Here is a 24,428-nt window from a genome sequence, read left to right on the forward strand (position 1 = left end):
ACACTCCACAATTTACTCACTTCTTCACAACCAAGTAATAGTCACTCATTTGCCCCAAAGTTCCTGCCCCACAGACATGCTTGCATTGTTATTTGATTATGCAGATTTATTAAAGGGTTAGTTTTTAGTTCACCCAAAAATTTAATTTCTGTCATTAATTTCCAGCTGTTCACATTGTAAACACAGCGCAGTGCTTCCGGGTTCTATCAGAATACTGGCTTATTGGCCACAAAAAGTATTCTCGTCACTTCATAATATTAATAAGGTTGAGCCACTGTTGTCACATGGACTATTTTTACAATGTCTTTACTAACTTTCTGGGCATTGAAAGTGTTAATAACGTTGCAGTCTATTGGGTGTGGGGTGTATGTGTGTGTGTGTGTTTTCTCTTACAGAAAGCTCTCGGATGATCTTCATTTGTGTTCCGAAGATAAACGAAAGTCTTACGGGTTTGTAACAACATGAGGGTGAATTAACGACAGAAATTTCATTTTTTGGTGAACTAACCCTTTAACTGTGGTTTAATTCAAATGTCTAAAAGAGATACAGTAACACTTTAGAATACTGTTCCTACATTAATGAATAACTATACAGGAACAAATGAGTAACGCACTATTAACATTCTAATAACTACTATTAACCAACAAGAAACTCTGATTAACAAATTAGTAAGTAATAGCGCTGAGATGAATTCTAGTTCACTATATTAGCTAATCAGTAACTACTATTTTTGATACCTCACTGAAGACTACTAAGAACTACTAAATACAGGTTCATAATTAATATTAATAATGCATAATATAAGGTAATGTTAAGTTAACCCATTAGTAATGAATCAAGTGTTACTACATCCTTCTAAAGGAATACTACTAATTTGGATCAGTATTCTAAAGCGAAAAGCTTGATAAATAGAGCTTGAGTGATCAAATGGAATTCAAGAATAGTTTCAGTAATCAATTTTGCCCTGCATTTTTAAACAAATTAAGGTACACGCATACAGTGTGTACAGTAAAATGGATTGTGCACAAAATACAAGTCATTTATGTGTAAATTTTTTCAGTTTCTTAAGTTTTATTTAGCAAATTCCAGGTTACAAAGAAGAAATGCCACAGTTTTAATAATAATAATAGTAATAATAATAATAACTGTCATCATCATCTTAAGTATCAGGCACAATTGCTTTGGCATTATGGAATGAAAGGCATGCAAAACTGATAACTGAAAAACAGAAAACTAAAGCCTGGAAGGTTGAGAGAGAGAAGAGAGAGAAATGAGGGGTAAAAGAGGAAAAGACATGTCAAATGAGAGAGGCAGCTTTAGCTTAGTGGGACTTTGAGAGAGACAAATCAAGACAAAGGACAGCCCACAGGGATGAAAAAAAAAAACAATGAGGAAAAGGGTGTGAAGATGAAAAAATTTCATGCAAAATGGTACATACATATTTATAAGCCAGACCCTCAGCATAGACAGCAACAACAAATGTCAAAATGTCAACTGGAACAGTGAGAACAGAAAGATCATTATAACGCAATTATTAGCAAAAGACGAGAAACAAAAACAGTTGTTTACACGCTTGAGACTTAAAAGCAGGCTAAATTTGTACCATCGGCATTGCTTGAATAAATATTAGGATCAAAAATCATTCCTCTCGCTCTTTTAATTTTCCATATATCATACTTTCACTTCTGCATATTTCACTTGTAATATGGCTATACTATAAATGTATATTATATGTATTTCTTTACTATCCAGCAGGAGCCAGTCCTGTTCTTTATAACTATTTATATTTCATAACTATTTATGTTTATAATATTTACACACAATAATGAACTCTATCAGATATAACTCTCTGGAAAATATTTCAAGCTTTTGAGCATTAAAATATAGGGCATAACAGATAATTATGATAATATTTATTAGTTATTTATGGATATTTTCTACAAAGGTCAATGTTTATGGATTAGGGAAAGAGATTTGGTGGTATAATAATCATACTGTACAAATTGTCTTTACTGCATTGCTCAGTCGATGCAGCATCCGCAGGTATGGACATGCTGACTCATCTGCCTCATTTTAGTCAATGAATCGAATACAGATTTCATATACTGTAGCTAATACTTCACTGCTTGTTTTGATGCACTATTAATGCTTGACCTGAAGATGGCGCAAGATACCAGGGGCAGAACAACCATTCACTCATGGTGGAAAACTAAACCTTAGCTTTGTGCTATTGAAGGCTTCCTCATGATGATTTCTGTTCTTATTTTTCATTAACCCATATTACTCTAAAACATGATCTCTGTAACACTGATGCAACACGCACAGGACTGATATACAATAGCTTCTGTTGTAATATAACACGTTTACAATTCATTTTGTATAATAAACATTTCAATGAATAGTTGTAGTGATAATATTAATAATAAAAGAGAAGTAACGGCTGCATTTTTAAGTGAAGGAGAGTAAATCTCTGGCATTCATATAGGAGTCAGCCTCCATTCTAGGTGATGGTAAATATGTTTAATATGTTCAAACGTTTCCTTTTTGTACCGTGCTATATCACTGCTAAACTTTTTTCTGTTTTTTTTTTTATTTTTTACATGAGAGCACAAGAAAACAAGGCATATTAAGGGCCGTGGGGCCAAGCGTACAACATCCCAGTAAGGAAACATCAGCCAGCTTTGTAGAACGTCTACCCTGATGTACAAATCTAAAAATATTACAAATTGATAGTAAAGGACCAATCGGGCCCCCTGCACCTTTGCCCACATGATAAAACACAGGTAAATATGTTGGACTACACTAGATGACTACTGCTCTTGATACATTATGTACAGAAATTATGCATCTTGAGCGCTGAAATAAATCTGCCACACCATCATTTAAAGAAATCCGCCACCTTTGTGGCACATTCGTGTCTTTTTGCTTTTGTATAAACAAGATTTGAAGAAATAGCCTCATGATGCTGATGATATATGAGGAATGAGTGGATGAAAAATGCTGTTATGATCTACAATAAGATTTAGACATTTTACATACAAATTTAAATATGTATACAACTGTTCTCCACTATTTTCAGCAAGCTAGTATTTTGTACTTTTTCCCTATTTTCTTCCTCCTCAATACATTCTTTCTAAATGTATAAATGCTATTCCCTCACTTATCATTCTCGCTCTAAAAATCTGTTAAAACATCATTCAGGCACAGAATTGTAAGTGAAGTGCTTCCTCGTCTACCTCTTTTCAACTTAGCACCCTTTTCTCCATTTTTCTCCCGTAGTCTCTGGAGTACTAAAAGCCCCGGTGATCCTTGTACCTAATGTTATGCACATATTTCTGTTTAGGTATCGCATACAGAGGAATCTCTAACACGGGGAGGCGCTCATACGCATATGTGCGTGGTAGCGAGGGGGCGGGACAGCAGATGGGGGTGTGGCCATTGGGAGGGACTGAGGGGCGTGGCCACCAGAATGGGAGGAGTGTAAGGTGTGAGGATAGGAAGAGGAAGAGGAGGAAGAAGCAGGTGGGAGGTGATAGCTGGCCCCGGAGGAGGGGCCCGAGGAAGAGGGCGGATTGGAGGGCCCACTGCTTTTTGGCGGAGGCAGTGGGGCCTGGTTGAGCTGAATGGAGATGTCGCTGGACACCTCGGAGCCGCTGCGTCCGCGCTGAGGAGGAGGCCACGAGTCGGGGTGCAGGTACTGGCCGCTGTAGTCACTGCATTCAGACAGACGGGGGCGATACAGCGCAGGGTGGGGCCGGTACATCTCCTCCTCTGCGTAACGTTTCATGAAGAGATAAACAGACATGACCCCAGCACCCTAGAAAGACAAAATCACTTGTTATTCAGTTATTTTTAAATTCACGGATTATCACGGATAAAATGTTCCTACAACCCAACTGCTATCACTGCAAATAGATGTTCTGAGAAATGGCACATTTCTCTGTGAAAGTCCTATGCAAAATAAAAATAAAATCTACAAAGTGTAAAGGATTAAGCTTGTGCTTTTCTTTTCTTGTCTTTTAAATCAGAAAAATTGCCAATTAAAAGTGCTCTCCACCCAAGGGGTCAAGGTTTGGCTGCTTGACATGACCCAGTTAGCCGTGACTACACCATCTGGGGGCAAAATCATCTTTTTGCATTAAAAGCTATTCAAAACTAATGTATTCATGTAGTTTTATGCATTACATTTTTTATTTTATTTTGCAAGAACAAATATCGATCACAAATAGTTAATTATATAAGATGTTTTACCAGTGCTCGATTATAATGAGTGTAATGAGTGTCTATACGACTAGATGGCAAAGCATATCAACTGCCATTAAGCTGAATGCCGACGCTAATTCCATATAACACATGATGGCATGAAGTAAACATTTTACTTTTGTACACTGCTGTTCAAAAGTTTGGGGTAAGTAAGAAAAAAAAATTGCTTGCTTTTTATTCAGCAAGGATGCATAGTGACTGTAAATAAGTTTCTAGATATTTCTATTTCAAATACTTACTATTCTTTTGAACTTTCTATTCATCAAATAATCCTGAAAAAAATCATGTAGCTTATCAAGGTTTTCAAAAAAATTTAAGCAGCGGTTTTAAAATCTGTGTTTGTTTCTGTTTTGGGTGGGTTTTAGTTCAGTTTACTAAAGACCAGGGGTCTTTCCTTTTTTATGTTTCCACGGTTGTTCATTGATTTACACCTAATGTAATTTCGTTAATTAGTTTCTGTGTATTTAAACTATGTTTGTTCTGTTCATTGTCAGATCTTGCATGTGTTACCGGTTATATACCCGGAGTACTGTTGTTATTTTAGATTTTTTTATTAAACACTAACTGCTGCATTTCCAGCTCCTTTTCATTCATTGCTGCAACCGTGTGTGACAGAAGGACAGACCAACACATGGATCTAGCGGCAGGACGTATCCTCCTCTGCTCCCTCAAGAGACGCCTAGAGGAATTTTTAGACTTTGTCCATCTAGTACACTACGATGATGATGAGCGACGGACCTCGAGGGAGATTTCAGGCGTGTGGACTGGGTCCTGTTTCACTGTGGGTCCCCCTTTACCATCGGCGAGATTTAGGATCAAAACACAACAGTCCATTCCGTACACTTTGTGTCACCCACAGCGACCAACCCAGCAGACAAAAAGAGCCCACCACAGACAAATAGCCTGAGCCTGCTACGATGTCAGAGACAGAGCCGACACTTGAGCCTTATCTCCGCAGAGCCTGAGCCCAACGCGTCTGACCAGGGGTCTCAGCTATAAAACTTTGCATAGGATCCTAACTAAAAGTGTACGTGCGCCGAAAGCCAAAAATGGCGTACGACAAAAAATATTCAGTCTTATAAAACCATGTGTACACCAGAACCTGCGCTAAATTCCCTTTATAAATCCCAGACAGCGGAAGATTGTGCGCATATGCGTCTCCTCTCTGAAATATCCATATATGGAGCTTACAACGCCTAGTTTTACAATGCATATCCTCATCTGCATATCATTTGCATATGCTTATTCATCCACGTGATACCACAATTAACGGTACAAGACATTAGGAAAATATGAAATGGATGTGCTAGTAGCCTATCCTTGCCTTGTTTTTGAATAAATAAATCAAACAGTATAAAATACATTTCAGAGAAAGTTTTTCTCAATCTGTTCCACTGGCCAAATAGTATTTTTAATTGATTTATATTTTTAAAGGAAACAGATAGGCCTTGTTGTACATTATTTGCACGTAAATATTTTCTCAGACAATCTGCTATTATCATGATAACTAAGCAATTATTTTTGTAGTTAAAACATTAAAACAGCATGCCACAGGAAAAGTGCATCGCATCCACTACAAATATTTATATTTACTGATTATACAAAATGTTGTAACTTCTCAGTAATGATTTTGTGTAGGCTAATCAAAGTGTTTAACTCCATTAATGAGAATGGCTTATTTAATCTTAATATTTATTAGGACTCATAATGAAGATTTACGGTTTTACTTATGGCCTATAGGCCTATGCGTCAGTTTCACTAAACGGCCCAACGCGCTCGCTGGCGCGGACATTTAAGAAGGGATGGATATTTGCTTCAAGTGATAGGCTTGGTGAGTGAAATTATATTTGCATTATCTTTCTGTATATGTATTATTTTCTTTCAATTTTCCCTCTAAAAGTGACCAAAAAGACAGCTCACCATCGGTGTCGCCAAACTGCTCCATCTCCAAAACGTTCTTACGCATGGGTCAGAGTTTGCGTGCAGGTGCGCAAATTTTGCCATCAAGTTTGTTTTTATAAATCACAACTTATGCGTGGGAAGTGGCATACGCCTCTTTCAGGGCCTGTTTTGTGCGTACTCAGGTTATAAATGAGGCCCCCTGGTGTGTGAGCCGACAACATCGTCCGTCACAGAGGGGATACTAGTGGAATGGGATGGAGCCCTATCCCTTTCAACAAATGCGGAAATAAGTGCGCTGAACTCAGAACCCCTTATGTCGTTTGAGGAGTATGAAAAGAGCACAATGCCTGTTCCTTTGCCCTGCACCAAGCCTGTTTTGTTGCCCAGCACTGTTATTGATGTCTTAGATGTTCCCGCCCTGCCTTCCACTCCCACCTCCTCTGGCTTTTATGAGTCGGCTTAGAGAGTCGTTCCTAAAAATTCTGTCTGTTCTGTGTCGGCCAAGGAGGCCGTTCCTGTGATGTCTGCCTGTTCCATTTCAGCCGTTTATTAACCCTCTGTCTGCACTGCCCAGTCCTTCAGCCCTTTTCTCACTGCATCTCATCAGCCCTTCATCTCCTCCTATGGTGTCCGCTTGGTGCATTGTGTATCCGCCTCGGGCTGATCGTTTGTCAGCTCAACCCTGGACTGCCGACCTATTTTTCTACCTAGAACCTCAGAGCCTGCAACTCCACCTCTGCCCATCAACCTGTCGGCACAATCCTCTTCCCCTCAGCTCCAACTGGGACCGTCATCCCTACGGCTCCACCAGGCTTCCCCGTCCCTCCTGCGACGCCTTCGTCATTCGACGCTCTGCCTTCGCCATGGACTTCTGGGCCCTCGTCTACGACTCATCCCTCCAGCCCTTTGCCTCTGCCTTCCTCCCGGCTAGACCTCAGTCTACCGGCACCCTGGCTTCGCCTTGGCCGCTAGTCCGCCTTGTGCTCCAAGACCTGCTGGACCTTGTTCGGCTCCATCTGGGTCTTCATCACTATTGGCTCTGTCTAGGTCGGTCGTTTCCCTGGTTCCACCTACTAAGTCTCCACCATGGCTCCTCCGTCCCTCGACTCCGCTGTGGGTTTACATTCTGTGATTCTGGCTGGGGATTCCGCCCTGACTCCTACTCCTGCTTTCTCCTCCTTGGCTTCTGCCTACGTCATCTCTTCCCTTGCTCTTCCTGTTGTCTGCTCCTCCTTAGATCCTTTAGTTGTCTGTGCCTGCCCTGTGTCCCCAACCTAAGCCCCCTCCCACCGTCCTCTGTTGTTGGACTCATTGTATTTTTGATGTTTGTTAGTAATAAGATGGATGGGGGGGGGGGGGGTTTAGTTTGTGATGGAACTAGTAGTATGCATTTATAAGAGGGTCTGAGACTACAAGTAAAAATGCTTCTATTTTGAATTTCAGTTTAAAACTTTATTACCATGTTTAAATTTGAATTAGTGTTTTTTTTTGTATGATCTCATACTTTTGGACCCCACTGTCTATGCATACACATCATATGAATATGAGTTCAGGTTACTGCAGACACTAGATGCTGACATTTACAAATTGCTGCACTGAACTTACTGAATTAGCATATATGCAGCATGACGGAAATGTGTAGCCTTTACCCCCGCAAAAGCTAGGCTAAAATTAATGCATACTGATGAGGGCAGATTTGTTGGTTTAGCAGAGAAAGCTGTTAACACAGCTGCATATTAATGAACTGAGCTCTCTGATAAGAGTACACACGCAGTCAGCTCAAGTGTTAACAGTAGCTGGTCTCTGTGACTGACCTCTTTGAGCAGGAAGGAGCTGGCAGCAAAGGCAAACGACCAGCCGTAGTGGTAGTGAAAGAACTGCTCGGGCTCTCGAGGCCTGTTCATCACTTCATCGTTGATACTGGAGATATACAGCACCAAACCGACCACTAAGCTCAAACCTGAGAAAGAGAGTGAAAGAGGATAAAGGTAGTAAATCACGGCTGAAAAAAGGATCAATCGTGCATAAAAAAACCCAGTAAAGTAGAAAGATTGGAAACAACCCTCCTGAAAAAGCTTGTTTAAGATGGTTTCCCAGCCTGGCCTAGCTTGTGTTTAGCTGGACTGCAGTCAAAACACTAGCCTGACCTGTCTCTGGTTTGCTGGTCTTAGATGGTTTAAGCTAGTCTTAGCTAGTTTACGTTGGTCTCTGAGCCTTGCCAGGCCCTCTAAGACCAGCAAACCACCTTTTATTCTTTTCTTTTTTTGTAGGAAACATTTTATAAAGAAAATGTCAGTGGTGCTTGCAGATGCAAAATTTGCAACTGCTGTGTTTTAAATGTTTTTTTTTGTGTGTACTGCTATGTGGTTGTTAGTTTGCTCTGTGTGGTCGCAAAGTGGTTACGTACTGGGACTAAAGTCTTTGGGAAAGAATTGGGGTACTAGCAATGCATACGTTGTTACAGTACTTAGCAATGAAATAATGTTGTTGCCATGATAAGGTATTGTGTATATGGTGTGAAGTGTTTTTTTGAATGCGAGAAACTATTTTATACACACAAAGGAGACTAAAAGCTTTTAATGTAAATGGCAAATGAAAGAAGCAAATATGCCTTGTAAACACCAAAGTAAAAGTGTTGTTATTACTGCAGTGTTTTCCTATTACCGTATTATACAGTCAACACGGTTTTCTTCCCGAAAGCTATATGCGGAGAGTGAGCGGTAAAGCAGCCCACCAACATGCAACCTGTCATAACAGGAGACATTAACATTTATAGTGTGCTCAAATTTTGCTGTGTTATGATGGAGAAAGCTCTACTGCGGTAATTGTGGATCGCACTAGAGAGAGAGAGAGAGAGCAAGAGCAAGAGCAAGAGCAAGAGCAAGAGCGGTAAGGAAAAGCCTCCGGCATAATCAAACATATTATCGCAGTCTGTCACTGCCAGCTGTCTATGCTGCTAATATCGACAAGGAATGTGCATACATATTTCCTTTTCAAATTAGAAATGCAAGAGATTGGATGTTAAACTGCTATGTCACATCAGGGCATATATTTCAGGACAACCAAGCAAGATGAGTAAAGACTATTCATACTGGATATACTGTAGTACCGGTTTCTATACAATGGTAAACTACTCTATACTACAGTCTAGAACATCACAGTCTGTGTTTTGTTTTTTTGCAGCGTTGTGCATATCTGTGTTCAGCACTTTGCAACAGCGCTGTTGTGGTGTCTTGTGCTTTATTAATAATTCTGTAGTACAAAATGCTGAGCTAAATGTAACATTAGCACCTGATGCAGTGCTACACGACACAGAGCTGAGCGGATGCCACAGGAATCTGCAGTCGTATTTTCTCCTGCATTACAAAATCTATTATTGTTAAATTGCAGTAGTGCATGCATTAGAGCCACATCGGCTGCAACACATGGTACATGTTGACCGGACTATGCCCCACCCCCTATGCAAACGATTGGGGGGCGAGCTGATTCTCCACTGCTGCTGACTCTTTGCTTTTGCCTCTTTGTTCATTTCCTGACATCTAATGAAGGCGGTGAGGCAAATTAGATTTTAACAGCCACTCAATGATTTACTGTATTCTCATTAGCAAATGTTGATTGTTTTGATTGGAGTGTAAATGGTATCGCGTAGATGTGCAAATCGAGTGCTGCAATTAAGCAATAAGTGATAAACTAAGCTGTATTGTAAATACAGATATTTCAGCTCTAGGTTATTAAGCTGAAATTACTGTATTATGTGAAAAGATAGAGACGATGGAGTGATGGGAAATTAGCAAAGCCATGTAGGAAATCAGTTACCTCGGTCAATGATCAATAAAACAATGTACACTATCGTTCAAAATTTGAGATTGGTAAGATTTTTTTTTTAAAGTCTCTTTTGCTTACCAAGGTTTCATTTATTTAAACAAAAATACAGTAAACACACAATATAATAATGTTTAAAATTGTGAAATATTATTACAATTTCAAATAACTGTTTTCTATTTGAATATATATTTTAAAAAAAATTATACCTGTGATGGAAAAGCTGAATTTCCAGTATCATTACTCCAGTATTCAGTGTCACATGATCCTTCAAAAATCATTCTAATATTCTGAGTTGCTGCTCAAGAACATTTATTATCAATGTTGAAAACAGCTGTGCTGCTTAATATTTTTGTGGAAACTGTGATACTGTCACGTTTCAGTGTGTTTAGATCTGTTTTGTGATCTTGGTTCCCCCTGTCTTTGTGATTTTGGTTCAGTCCTGTTAGTTTTCCCGCTGTCTAATTAGTAATTCCCTTCACCTGTGTTCTGTTAATTATCCTATTAGTCCCTGTTCATTTAAGCCCTGTGTTTTCCCTCATTGTTTGTTGATCGTCGTCCTTGTATGGTTGTGTTTCTTGAAGTCCTGGAATGTTTTCTCTTTTGGTTTTTGATAGTTAAGTTAATGAATAAAGCATCTTCATTGAGCTCATTCTGTCCTCGTCTTCAGTTACCTGCACAACCCTGACAGATACATTTGAGGACTTTTTGTAAAATAGAAAACTCAAAAGATTATTCCTGATTATTACAAACAATTATTGAAAATAAATTTAAATAATACACAAATTTAATATTCTAATTATTTAAATAACTTATTTAAAATAAAATAAAAACTGACATCAAATGTCTTAGTTTGTTTTGGGATTCACACTGAATTATATAGTTTCTTTTAATGAAAAAAAGTTTGGAAGCTTCATCAAGACTTTAAAAACTTTAAAATCATAGTAAAAAAAAAAAAAACACTTCTGCATTCTGTATGAAGTTCATTTAAGTTATTTAAAACTATTTTATTATTTGAGATGAGACCATGGAGTGATATGAGAGACATGAAACAAGCAAAGGAAAATTGATAGCCTGGGACAACGATCAATTACACAGTAGTGTTAATTTTGTCTGCCATTTTTTAATGTCCTGTGTCAAATATACTTCTTAGTTTCTATCATATTTATTCATCCTTGTCCTGTTTTTAGGTCAAGTTTTAGTCAACTAATACCCAGTTTTACAGACAAGGTTAAAGCCTACAGTGTAGTCCCAGACTAAAATGCATTTTTGAGCTGTTCTAACTGAAAGCAACTTGCACTGGCATATCTTATAAATAAATTGTGCAAATAAATTGTCTCAAGATGCACATCGGAAATATTTTTTTCTAAGGTATGTTTATAAAAGCTACTTAAATTCGCCAATTAAACTAAGGTCTAATCCTGGCTTAATCTAAGCCTTGTCTGTGAAACAAGGCCTAAATGTCTGGGCATTTTAGTCAATGAAAGGAATGTGCGAGAACCAATGAGGTTCATTCTCGTGTGTTATGTTTGAGCTTCCTCAAGAACCAATGAGGTTTGTTCTTGTGTGTCAAGCAGGTTCAGTTGAGATTCTATTATATGTTCGCTGATCAATGTTTAAATGTGAATTAAAAAAAAAAATCTGTTCATCATATAAAGTGATTGAGTCTCTTTGAAAAAAGTTTGGACTAAACAATTTTCAATTCATATGGATTAGTTTTACGATGTCTTTACGAACTTTATTTAAGCGTCAAAGTGCTAGTTGCGCATGTCAACGGAGGGACAGAAAGCTCTCAGATTTCATCAACAAGATCTTCATTTGTGTTCCGAAGATGAATGAAAGACTTACGGGTTCGGAACGACATGAGATGAGGGTGAGTGATTAATGACAGAATTTTTGGGTAAACTATCCCTTTAAGTAAAAAAATGGGCAGAAAATGAATCCTTTTAACAGAAAAGCTCTGATTGGCGGATTTACACTCTTGACATCTGGCAACCGCAAACATGAAAGCTTGTAGTAGAGGCTTGTACAGCAACAGTAATATTTTGGGGGGGGGGTTCAACCAAAATAAGAGATTTTGGTAATGTTTTTATTTTTTAAACTACATTTTAGTCTCGTCTTTTTTTTTTCGTCAACGATATTGCATGTTCATACAATCACAGTTATCATTTAATGACCTTATTGTTGTCTCGTCTTATTCATGGTAAAAAAGCTTGTCGATGAACATTTATTGTCATTATACAGATATTACTATTACACAGATAATTATCCAAAAATATATGACTACATGCAGTATTCCAAAATCAGAATCAAGTATTCCAGAGAGCTGTTCAAAAACATGTCCTGTTCCAGTATTCTAGCACTGTTCAAACACAAGCTTTCTAAACCATTATGGGAAATCTGTTCCTGCAGGCTGATTTGTACAGCTGTCAGCAGGCAACTGATACAATCAACTGATATAGTTCTGCCATATAGCTGTCTTCAAGCCACACGGAGTATTGTGAAAGTCACAATTCCTCACTACAGTCTGAATGTCCTGGTACAACTTGAGAAAATTGGCAATTATACTGAATTATTCTTCTGGTATCAATACAGCCTTGCAGTATCATTCTTTATATATTGGTGATGTTGTATTTAGAGTAATGCTTCAATAAAGATTTCTTTCAGAGCATTAATGAACACCAGATCTGTTTTAGGACATACTTTACATGCAAATTAGTCAAATCTAAACACAGATTCTTGATAATCTGTTTCTATTACCCGAGTGCAAATGACAGCTGTTAGGCAGTGCTCTGTCGACTGGATCAGAGAGACCTCTCTTATTAATTACTGTTTGTGAGAAAAAGGACCATTTAATGGATATTGTGAATCGCACATTACCATAGATGGATATCAGGAACACCATTTATTAAATATGCAAAGCTCTCAGTGGGATTCTCAGCCTGATTTCGGACGGAGTTGTGGAGAATTACCAGGCTCACCACTGAAACTGGATATCAATAAACAGAATCTCATATGTAAGAGGATACACAACTATAGGCTGATGGGTTTTGAGCAGATTTTCATACATTGTATTCTCATATAATAAAGTACACACAACTTACCTGATAAGATGAAGAAGATTCCAGAGACGAAGGCCAGGATGGTGCGCTGAGGACGGATGTGGCCGATGTTGCTTATGACAAAGGCCGTGAAGACAAAGAGGAGTGAGACCATCGGGAAGGGGGTGGCCGTCCTCACCATTTCTAACAGAGCAAAGAGAAAAGGACAGAACAAATATATATAAAGTATATACAGCATATATGTATATATATAGTGCCCATTCAAAGTATATTACCATTCATATTTAAAACATTTTAGCAGACCAGGGGGACTTTTATTACTAGTATTATTAGTATTAGTGGAGGGCATTGTATATATATTTGTGTGTGTGTGTGTGTGTGTGTGTGTGTGTGTATTTGTAAAATGTGTATGCATTTTATGGCCTCATATTATATTGAAACATTTTAAATTGTTCAATTCAAAAAGCATTTAGCATCAAAGAAAGTATTTCCATACAGACTGAAAAAAATAAACCAAATAACTAATAAACTAAACTAAAATTTGATTATAATGCTTAGAATATATAATATAATATAATTTTCACGATTAGGCTGATTACACACACACCTGCACCTCATGTTCAAACACTAATTTAAGCCACACTACCAAAACACTCTGGGCGAAGTCTTGTTTTGCTGCTGCGAACATTTCCAAGCATTTTTCCATGTGTTTACCTGCCTGTTGTGACCTTGTCTGTTCCTGATCTTCTGCCTGGTTCCTGTATCCTGTTTGTTTGCTGCCTGCCCTGATATCCCACGCTCCACGGTCCAGGTCCAGGTCCATGCAGGGGAACGGGACCAGGGCATTGCAATGGCAGACCTGGGTCGTGGGCGGACCTGGACCGTGGAGCGTGGGGATGTTGTGTGAGTGTGGCTTAAATGAGTGTTTGAACATGAGGTGCAAATGTGTGTGTAATCAGTACAGTGCAGGTGTATGGTGTAATCAGTCCAGGGAGATGCATGATGGGAAATGGAGTCCGTAATCACCCAGGGAGTGCGTGGCTAATCGTGACAGAAATATAATATAATATAATACTATTTTTTGTATAATTATTAAGCATTTTGGTTTAATTGGCTAATATTATACAGAAACGCTTTAAATTGTACGTTTAAAAATGATGGTGACATCAAAAGATATTTGATAATAAACTAAAAGGTGATTAAAATGCTTAAACATTTAAGCAATTATCAATAATACAATAAAACTACTTGTTATAGCACTTACTGTAAAAATACAATGTAATGTAATCTAATAATTGTAATGTGTATATCCTTTGTTCTGTTTTAGTTTTGCTTTCACTGTCTGCTCCGTTCTCTTTTGCCTGTGTTCAAAATACTCTCTAGATTGTTTGTCGTTAATCATTGATTAGATTCTGTTCATCTAGTTCCCTTTGCTTATTTCTTCGTTTGTTTTGATTCCTTAGTTTTTATATCCCTCTGTTTCAGTTTATAGTTATCTGTTCTCGTTAATGTGTATGTGGAAGTCTAGTGTGTTTTCTCCTGGGTATTCCTGTGTCTCGAGTATTTTGAAGAAAACCTATTTAAGTATATCTCCTTAGTCGTGCTATTTGACCAGTGTAACGTGACAATAATATAATGTGACAATAATATAATATATGCTCTCTATACATTTTAGCCTAAAATCTAGATTTTTCTAAACAAAAAGGTCATGCCCAGGATTGTTTGTATACATCCAATTACAGAATACAATTCAATGATTGAACATTCTCTTTTACAGCACTTTAGAGGAACTATATTGAATTTAACATCTTGCACTCAAACCGTTGTTTTTCCAAGTGTATTTATACACAATAAGTGCATTCATTTTACTTACTCAGTATATTGGCTGTGTTCTCAGTAGTGATCTCTATTTCTGGCTCGGTGAAGTATTCAGATGCCACACATCTCCCCTTCTCTGGCCCTGAGATAGAAAGAGAGACAGAGAGAAAGAGAGAGAGACAGGGGAACAAAGAGAGACAGGGACACAAAGAGAGACAGAGAGAGGGTGTACAGGCAGAGCGGGACAGAGATTGACAATGACAGTAGGGGAGACAGGGACAAACAGAAAGAAACACAGCAATGATTTTGGTTCAAACACTAAGAAGAGAGGCGAAAAAACTGACATGCATTACATGTATAAACTGCACTTATAGTCAGAAGCATCATGCAGTTTTTTAAAGGCTGCTAAAAAATTTCATGTATGCATTTTGTAAGAAAAAAAAACTAATTTAAATAACCGGCATAAATTATTTGTAAAATATTACCTGGCAAATAGGTTTACAGCATATTGTTACAGAGCACTTAAATGGACATGGTGATAGTTTGAAAAAAAATTGGATGGGGCAAAAATTATATATATATATTTTTTTAACTTTGCATTTGCTCACAAAACACTTGTGAAGGAAATAATATGAGCAGGGAGGGAAAACTATATCTGTACTTTTGCGAGCGAATGCGAACATTTGGGGGTAACACAATATTTTTGTGAGAGAAGGCAAATATTTTGCCAGCTAAAGAATTGAAATAATAATTTCTCTTTATATGCAGATTACTTTTTTCTTATTGTTAAAAAAGGGTCAAAATGTTAAAATAAGCATGATTTATTTTATGACTTTTGGCCAGTCTTTGATAAGCAGAATAAGATATAATCAAATATAGTAAATATAAATCAATAGATTTAATAGACATATTTAATTAAAAATCTTAAAAACACACATGTACATTGACATTGCTAAAATATGTTTTTCTCTCAAATTTTCGCAGACCACCTAGCACCCCTTTGTGGCCTCAAGTTTGAAAACATGTTTTAGCAAACTATTTTAACCTACAATCATTTTAATTATCTTAAATCATTTTATTATTTAAAATCCACTTAACACAAAAAAAAAATCCGAAGAGGCACTAAATGGGCATGACGCTTCTGCATAATGTGCATGAAAGAAGGGCACATTAGACCTCCCTGTCGGCACACACACATATAAAAGATCATTTTTAAACACATAAATCATATAATCTCTAGAGTGCATGAAAAGAGTGCAAATTATTCACACAACACACCTAATGGGCAAAAGTCTTCCTGTAGTGATTTGTCAAACACCCATACAGGCAAACTAAATACCAGAACTGGTTAAGCTAGAAACAAGGTGACATCATCCTCACACTTCTCTTAGTCAGCCATTTGCCACCAGCTGGTGTGGCATCGTTTCAGTCCACCTCAGCACTTCCTGTCAGTGTCATGAAAACAAACCAACATGCGATGCAAAGCAACATATACAATTGCAACACAAAAAAATAAAAGGTCTTTTCCTTAAAGTTCCCCCATTATGCTAACTCGGATATTACCTTTCATGTAGTGTGTATATAGCTGTTTTTTGAAGGTTAAAGATCTACAAAGATCAAAGTGCATTATAAATAAAGTTATTGTCTCCCAAAAGAAAGAACCGATTCTGAACTGTCTGAAACGAATTGTCAGTAATTCCAGTCTTACTTCCTGTATGAACTTAAGTGGGTTTGCAACAAATTAGCATAATGACAGGTCTTCATTGGCTGCCCATGAACAACGTCTACTTTGACCCTTAAACACTGTAGTTGTAGCTGAGGCCTGGAGGAGTTTGGTTTGTGTTGTCGACATGTCGAGAAGATGCTTTTTTCTGCACTGCAAAAGCAAATCCACTTTGCATGTACTTCAAAAGGATGAGGACTTAAGGCCTCATTATGGTTCTGCGTCAAATCCACGGCGTAGCTACGCCGTCACTCCTACGGCGTCGTGGCCGTTTTATGGTTCTGCGTCAGGTTGAGTTGCATCACGGTGCATCTAACCAATCACAGCCCTTGTGGTCTGCGTCGCCTCGACGCGTAGTTAAAATTTTTTGGAGGTGCACGTCAAGCTACGGCGGAGGGGTTCGCGGCGACGCAGAGGGGTCTGCGGGGGTACGCCGTCGATTCAACGCAGAAGCATAAAACAGGCTTTAGGATTTAGGAGTTGGATCGAATTGATACGGTAAAACTGACGCCATCGTCACTGTACATATAACTGTGTATAAAAGCGCTGAGGAAGCATCAGGAGCTGAAATTCAGATGGCAATGGGAGTTTTGTTTCTGATACGTGCTGTAAGCGGTAGACCAATCACAACAATCTGGGCCATCTGACCAATCAGAGCAGAGTAGCTTCCGGAAAGGAGGGGTTTAAAGAGACCGGATCCTTGATCGAACCGTTTCAGACACTGTGAGTTTTTTTTTTTTTTTACCTTAAATGCATGTAAACCTTTAAAATAGCATAATAGGTACAACTAAAAAAGGCGTGTTTCATCACATCTTTTATTGGCCTAGGAATTTTATGTGGTTACTGATTTGGCATCTTGCAGTGGTTTTTCCCACACAGCCTCACTAGTTCCTATTTCAATGTGTGGCACGATTTGGGAGGGTGATGCAATAGGATGCCACACCAGTGCAGTGCAGGGACACTGAAGACCAGCTGCTTAACACAGCAGGACGCCCCACAAATAAACTGCATCTTAACCATTTAGATGACACTGCCATTTGATGATACAAAGATGCAAAGGGATTCACCTGATGCAAGCAACACCTAATGCCAGAGTCATCGTCAAGTGATGCTTGACACAACATGACGCCACAAACATTTGCCATTTGGCTTTAAATCAGGCATCTGTCTCAGCAACAAACTGGGCTGCGTTTCCCATACAACGATGTAACTCATTGATTATCTAGTACGATGCATCACTGTAGAAATAACCAAGTCACATCTGTTCCCCGAAACCGTGGTAACATGATTGCACCTCTCTGTTGTTTGAACCACATTGGTTCAACAACATAGGACTGTCACAGGTGGAGGAGTAAAAATGTATATATATTTAACTTATATAAGATATAGGCCCCTATTTTAACAATCTAAGCGCATGGTCATGCACTTAGAGTGTATCTGAATCCACTTTTGCTAGTTTAACGACAGGAAAAATGGTCGGTGCGCCCGGCGCATGGTCTAAAAGGGTTGTCCCTATTCTCTTAATGAGTAATCCGTGTGTTTTAGGCGTAACGTGCAATAAACCAATCGGAGTCTCATCTCAAGCAGATCATCTACGGGACAAGCCATATCCACCATAACTTTATGTACACAATAATAATCTTTTACATTGTGATGCTTTTATTTTTAATACTTGGCTGGTTTGTGTCCCTGTGTGTGTAATAAGCAGAGTGTACGCGCGTTGTAGACACGCCTGTAGGCGCACATTACTGACACGCTCTTTAAAATAACCAAAAAAATATTGCACAATTTTTTTTTTTCAGTTGCCTCAAAATAGCAACGTGTCAACAAACGGCCTGAACACACCTCGTTTTCAGACCAGCATGCCCATGGGCGCACAAATGGGCGCAAATGCATTTACTACTTAAACAACATGGCACAGGACGTGAACATGATAACTGCGTCAGGCTGAAACTAGCAAAAAACACTTGCGTCGCGCCTGGCTCCGCATTGCGTCGGGTGTATGATAGGACCCAAAGAATGTACTGAATGTTAGGTTGCTTATTGTGCTCAAAAGCATGATCTATTTAAGTCCATGTGTCATTTAACAAGAAAATATGCTTCTAACCACAGGGCGAGAGCTGTAGTTCCACCCATGTAAGTTTGTAATGCTGTATGCGAATGTTCATTGGAACTATGGTTTCAGGAAACGGTAAATCTTTGAACTAAGTTGCTAATGACGGAACATGCGACCATAGTTGGTTAATGATGCTTTGGGGAAACGCACCCCTGGTCAGGTGATAGAAGAGGATGCAGCTCTATCAGTAATGGTACCTACCAGCCACAAAACAGACCCTCCAGAGTCCAGAATGCAGAGCCATCTTCACCTCATTGGTCTGGTTCTGCTGCAGGACAATACCCTCTTCCATTAACAGCCAGTAGTCCGTCGACACAGCCACACCAACCAGGAGCAGCCCGCACGCCCCAAACACCGACGACAGGAGCGTCAGTGCCCTGGTGCTAAATGAACTCATCTAAAAAGATGGGAGAGAAGAACATAAATAAATAAACATACAAACTCACAATTAAATAAATGGCTTTGCTATGCTATGTGGTTGCAAGGGTGTTCTTGGTTATTGGTTTCTGGCCCTAGTCAAACAAGAACACCCTAGTAATATTGTGATCTTAGGATACACTAACATTAAGAAAATTATTTTACTCAACAAGGATAAAATTTAAGCAATTTAATCACTTTTGATTAAATTATTCAAAAGTGACCACATTGATAATGCTACAACAGGTAAATGCTATTCTTTGAACTATATGATACGAAGCTGCATAACTGGTTTCAGTATTGATGATAAAAAATGTTTCTTGAGCACCAAACCAGCATATTGGAATGATTTCTGAAGGATCATTTGAGACTGAAGATTTGAGTAATGGCTTCTGAAAATTCAGCTTTTCCATCACTGGAATAAATTATGTTTTAAAATATGTCAAAGTAGAAAATAATTATTTTAAATTATAATAATATTACAAAATGTGAATGTATGTTTGATCAAATAAATGTAGCATTGGTGAGCATAATAGATTTTAAAAACATTAAAAATATTCTTACTGACCTTGAACGTTTGAACACTATGTTCTAGATAAACTAGATTAACGATCGGTCTGATAACATAAATATATATAAGCAATTCTATCCTGTCACTATGTGAGAGTGTGTGTGTGTGTAGTCGAACCCATGAGCTGAGAAATTGAGCAGAAAAATGATCTGCAATTTGTATGTACTAATGTTGCTGCTTTCAAACCAACTTATGTAGTCACTTGAGTGGTCGTAATTATTAAATATAAATAAAATAATTCTACTCAATTTGAACCATTCAGAAATTGTTCAACAACTTATATCTCTGCAAAGAGGTGAAACAACCATTTACCGATGAATAATTATTTCTTAATTTGTGCAAAAGCGGTAATCATGTGGAAAACTCATGAATTGTTTTACTGGGTTTTGTTTTAATATCAACCACTTGCCAATTAAGGCAAATAGAGTGCACTATAATAACTATATGTCAAGAATTATTATATTAGCTGTGCCTGAAGGGCTTGATGAAAAATTCCCCTCCATCGAGTACTGAACTTGTGTGTGACTCACCAACAGAACAAACAGATGAAGGACAAACAGTGTCCTTTAAATAGTGTATGACTAAAATGATTAGGGGCAAGCGTGCAGTAAAACATATCTTCAGAATTATACGAGTGGTTAAAGACACTATAAATCATTAGTTATTTTATTTGTATGGCTTTTTCCATAATGAACAAGGCGAAATAGCAGGAAAATGCAAGGGAGAGAGAGGGAGAATGAGATAGGGACACAAACTAGATTCTACACCCCATGTGAGCCTGTGCACTACCCAATGTGGCATGGCGCAATGCTAGCTATTAATCAACTAGCCCCTAAAAGGTCTGTATTCTGAAAATTAGGCGATTACACAAACAGATCATTAGCTACATTCATTGTTTGGGGTTATATAACTGACGGTTGTGGTAATACCCAGCAGTGAAACATCACAGCTGTGTATTGCTTTATATCTGATGAATAGATTGACACATCAAAGCTTGAAGGGAAATATGTAAAGAGAGAATCAGAAAGAATAAGCAAGAAATAGAGAACATGAATAGTATCAGAAAGATTTTGCAATGTAATGCCTCTTGGATTGTTTCAAAGTTCTGCACTCACGCTCTAGAACAAGAGTGAGGATTTGATTGGCATACCTCCAGAAGAGCCATAATTTCCTTAATTCACAGAATGGCACCATATAGCCGCTGGATTAGAAGCCCGGGGAAAAAAAGCCATTTTTTTTAGGCTTGGTTTTTGGCAGGGGGAGAAGAACACAATAATGGGTTATTATTGGTGAAATCCTCTCCAGTTAGTGTCGGGTGCCCCAGGGTGTGCTTGATATGAATGAAGGATTCGTAGTGAATGGTGGTTTATGTGTGAGGGTTTAGATAATCCATAGAGCATTGACAGAGCAGAGGAGAAAAGAGGAGCTTTGAAGAAGTTAAAGGTGAGGAAACAATGGCTGCAGGAAAGATAATATGGTGAATAATGAAGTTTCTCTGAAGAATGCATTAGTACTCGGTGTATGTGTATTGCAATAGTAGTACATTTTATGAAGGTGTAGAGTTTGCATATGAAAAATCTCTTTCAAGGATGTTGTGGGTGGTTGCCAGGACATCGCTGCACAGCGTCTAAAGTGTTCTGAGCAAGTCAACAAAAAAAAGTATATATTTTCACCTAGCAAGCTAAAAAATTGCTTGTGTTGCTCGACCTATGGTGTGGTATGGTATTCATTGTCCAGTAAAAAATATATATATATATATATATAAATAATATTTTTTTTATTTTGGATGCGATTAATTGCGTTAAATCATTGATATATATATATATATATATACACATATATGCATGTATATATTTAAGAAATATTTGCATGTATATACTGTATATATATATATTATATAAATAGAAATATTTTAAATATAAATAACACATTTTTCTTAAATATATACATGTATTTATATATACAAAATAAATATACACAGTACACACACATATATTATGTAACCAAACTTTTATTTTGGATGTGATTAATCGCAATTAAACGTTGCCCAGCCCTACATACATATATATAAAGCCAAAATGTAAAATTATTAAAATAAAATAAAAATATTTAAATGATTTAAAAATAATTGAATTTGAATAATTTAATAATTTAAATATAAATATTTAAGTTACTTAAATATGAGTGAATAGTGTACAAGTAGCATATGGTCATTACCATAGAGATGATTTTAAAAATACATGAATAAATCATAGTGGTCAAAATGTGCATTCTGCAGAAACAGCTGGTCATGTGATACAGCTATTGAAATGTAAATGTGCAGGTACCAATGTAACCCATTTTAATGATGTGAGGGGCGAAGCGAGTAGAAAGTCACTCAGTGAAAGAGAAAAAGAGAAAAGAGAGCAAATCAAGGCATACATGGTGGGAGAGGAAACAGACAACTGGGAGCTGTCCGTCACAGTGGTGCTGAAATCAGGCGACGCACAGAACAAAAACTTTGTAATCCTGACCAAGAAGGGGTTCTGGGGGGTTAGCGATTTCTGTCAAATGGTTGTGAAAATACAAAGTATAAAAAATATTATATGTATAACAAAACTGCACTCAAGAAAAACTGAAATAAAAATGTGTGGATCCAGGAAAAAAATCTAAAACTTGTATGCCCACCTAAAAAGACTGACATCCTATAGGAAGGTAAAGTAACTGTATACAGTGCTGCAATCTACATTGGACTGGAAATTTGGCAGTCCGGTAAAGAACGTAATAAAACCCTCACTGCTGTGACCATTAAAAACACTATAACATAACTCAACCAATCTAAAACATCGGCCCCTATTAGCCTTACAGCACAACAGAACAATATCAGTCGTCCTTTATTTCTTCCAGGGGATTTGGGCAATATAGGTCTTACGTAGGAGGGCATTCAATATATGCCAGACATGACCACGTTTAGAAAGACAGCCCTCGTGGTGTACTGGGAGTTCCACAGATGGTGTGTCCACTCGACTGGGGAGCAAGAGCCCAAGGGGAGTGTAGTTTTCTGTAGAGATGGCAATATGTTCCCCTGTCAGAAGGTTAGGCCAACTGGCAAGTGGGAAGAGTGTGGGAGGAAATGAGTAGAGAAAACAGAGAAATGCGTGCTTATGAAAAGATGGTATTCAAGTATTTAGAGCAAAAGGAATGGGAGAAAGAGAAAAAAAGGAAGGGGTCTGGGGAAAGACCTTGGCCCAAAATATCTCAGAGGACAGTCACGCATGCAGGCCTACACGCATGTGCAAGCTTTCAATAACACACGCACATGCATTCACATGTGCACATTCATGATTTCAACTCACTTCACGAAGATACAGAGCACCATTCATAAAGCTCAAACTGATTTTCATTCCAGCATAGGCACAAGAAGGTAGAAAATAATCATACCTGACTCAAGGCAGAATCAATATATATAAATAGTTAGGCCTTTCTACGCGTCACTTTGTCCTCATCTCTGTCCTCATGACTTTCCTTAGAGTTCTTTTGTTTTTGTATTAAGGTAATGATATTCCATATCCTCTTTAAACCTTACAGAATTTTTTTCATTTCTTTTTTTTTTTCATTAGAACATAAGCATTTTAAGCCGTTTTTCCTCATGGGGACAGCAAGTTGGACCCTACAAAGTCATTTCACAAAGTGATTTCCGATTTTACTATCTTTGCAACCATTTGGTCCCTACAATACAGACAAACATGACGCTCACAAACACCTATATTTTTAACTCAATCATCATGGGGACTTCCTTATCTGTTTTACACTCGGCTAATGATGTTTTCTATCTCTTGCCTCTAAACACAACCCTTACAGAAACATTTCCACATATTTAGGCTACATATCATTAGGACATTATTTAGAATATTTCTACAGTAGGCTATGTCAGCTGTTCCCCACTATTGATTCCAGGTTTCACTATCTCTTCCCAATGAAGGCAAATCCTATCCCACACACAAACATTGTGTCAACCCCTTGTCAAATCCTCACAACCGCAGTAGCCTACTCTCTTTTCTCGTAGCGTTCCCAAAGTCAGCACTAGAGAAATGAGCAACATCCATGACACACACCAGTCCGTCCACGACACGAGCGCATAGTCTAACCTAACCACGAGTCTCGCGCTAAGTGCGACAAAAAAAAAAAAAAAAAAAAGAACGATACAAAACTCACATCTTACAATTTCGACTTTGGTCGCAAATTAGAGAAAATAATGTTACATTGACACATGTTAAAAATAAATAAATAAATAAATAAACAAATAAATAAATCAGCGTTTCACTATTGTAGGCTACGTGGTCCGCAGGACTATTGGATATGAATTGACTGGATCTGTCATACTTGGCTCGAAAGCACCGTAACGAATCGATCTCTCGACTTCAAACTATGCTGTCTAATCAGTCGCCACTCAAACAGCGACGGTAGCTAATGTGCATGAAGAAAGAAGAGCACGAGCACTCACCCTCCAGCACGCGACCCGAGTCAGCGCTGCACAGGCGTCGAGAGGAATAACCAAACGCCTGGAAAACCTTGACAGATTTCGCAGTTTTCTTCTCTCTCTACCTCACTCGCTCTTTCACACACTAACACACACACACACGCACACAGCACACACACAGCACACACACGCGTGTTCTCTTCCTCTCTTTCTCGCGCTCTCTCACGTCGCTCGCTCGCTCTCACTCTTTCAGCACTGCGGTGATTTGGCTGAAT

At 38.1% G+C, this 24,428-nt stretch overlaps 1 protein-coding gene across 2 annotated transcripts; it reads right to left on the reverse strand.

The window, feature by feature from the left end:
• Positions 1-1,051: 1,051 nt before the first annotated feature.
• Positions 1,052-24,428, reverse strand: cacng7a (calcium channel, voltage-dependent, gamma subunit 7a). 2 transcript variants are annotated; one of them, XM_077195276.1, is made up of 6 exons: positions 24,178-24,428; positions 18,908-19,103; positions 14,923-15,009; positions 13,092-13,232; positions 7,980-8,125; positions 1,052-3,817 (listed from the first exon to the last, which is right to left on the reverse strand). In XM_077195276.1, the coding sequence occupies exons 2-6, from the start codon at positions 19,101-19,103 to the stop codon at positions 3,365-3,367; spliced, it is 1,023 nt and encodes a 340-aa protein (XP_077051391.1). In that variant the 5' UTR covers positions 24,178-24,428; the 3' UTR covers positions 1,052-3,364. The 2 variants fall into 2 exon arrangements, with proteins under 2 accessions (XP_077051391.1, XP_077051392.1); XM_077195277.1 differs by lacking the exon at positions 14,923-15,009 and having other exon boundaries at positions 24,178-24,313.

The sequence above is a fragment of the Siphateles boraxobius genome, unplaced genomic scaffold (genome assembly GCF_051911475.1).
Source record: "Siphateles boraxobius isolate OS27281-9 unplaced genomic scaffold, OSU_SipBor_1 33, whole genome shotgun sequence".
NCBI classification, from domain to species: domain Eukaryota; kingdom Metazoa; phylum Chordata; class Actinopteri; order Cypriniformes; family Leuciscidae; genus Siphateles; species Siphateles boraxobius.

What these genes read in the sequence shown, in the direction of transcription:
- cacng7a (XM_077195276.1), bottom strand. Translation starts at nt 19,103, where the DNA reads ATGAGTTCATTTAGCACCAGGGCACTGACGCTCCTGTCGTCGGTGTTT. An exon ending in GAACACAGCCAATATACTGA is followed by an intron (nt 13,233 to 14,922) that starts GTAAGTAAAATG and finishes TTGCTCTGTTAG; the next exon opens with AAATGGTGAGGACGGCCACC. An exon ending in AATCTTCTTCATCTTATCAG is followed by an intron (nt 8,126 to 13,091) that starts GTAAGTTGTGTG and finishes TCTCTTTCTCAG; the next exon opens with GTTTGAGCTTAGTGGTCGGT.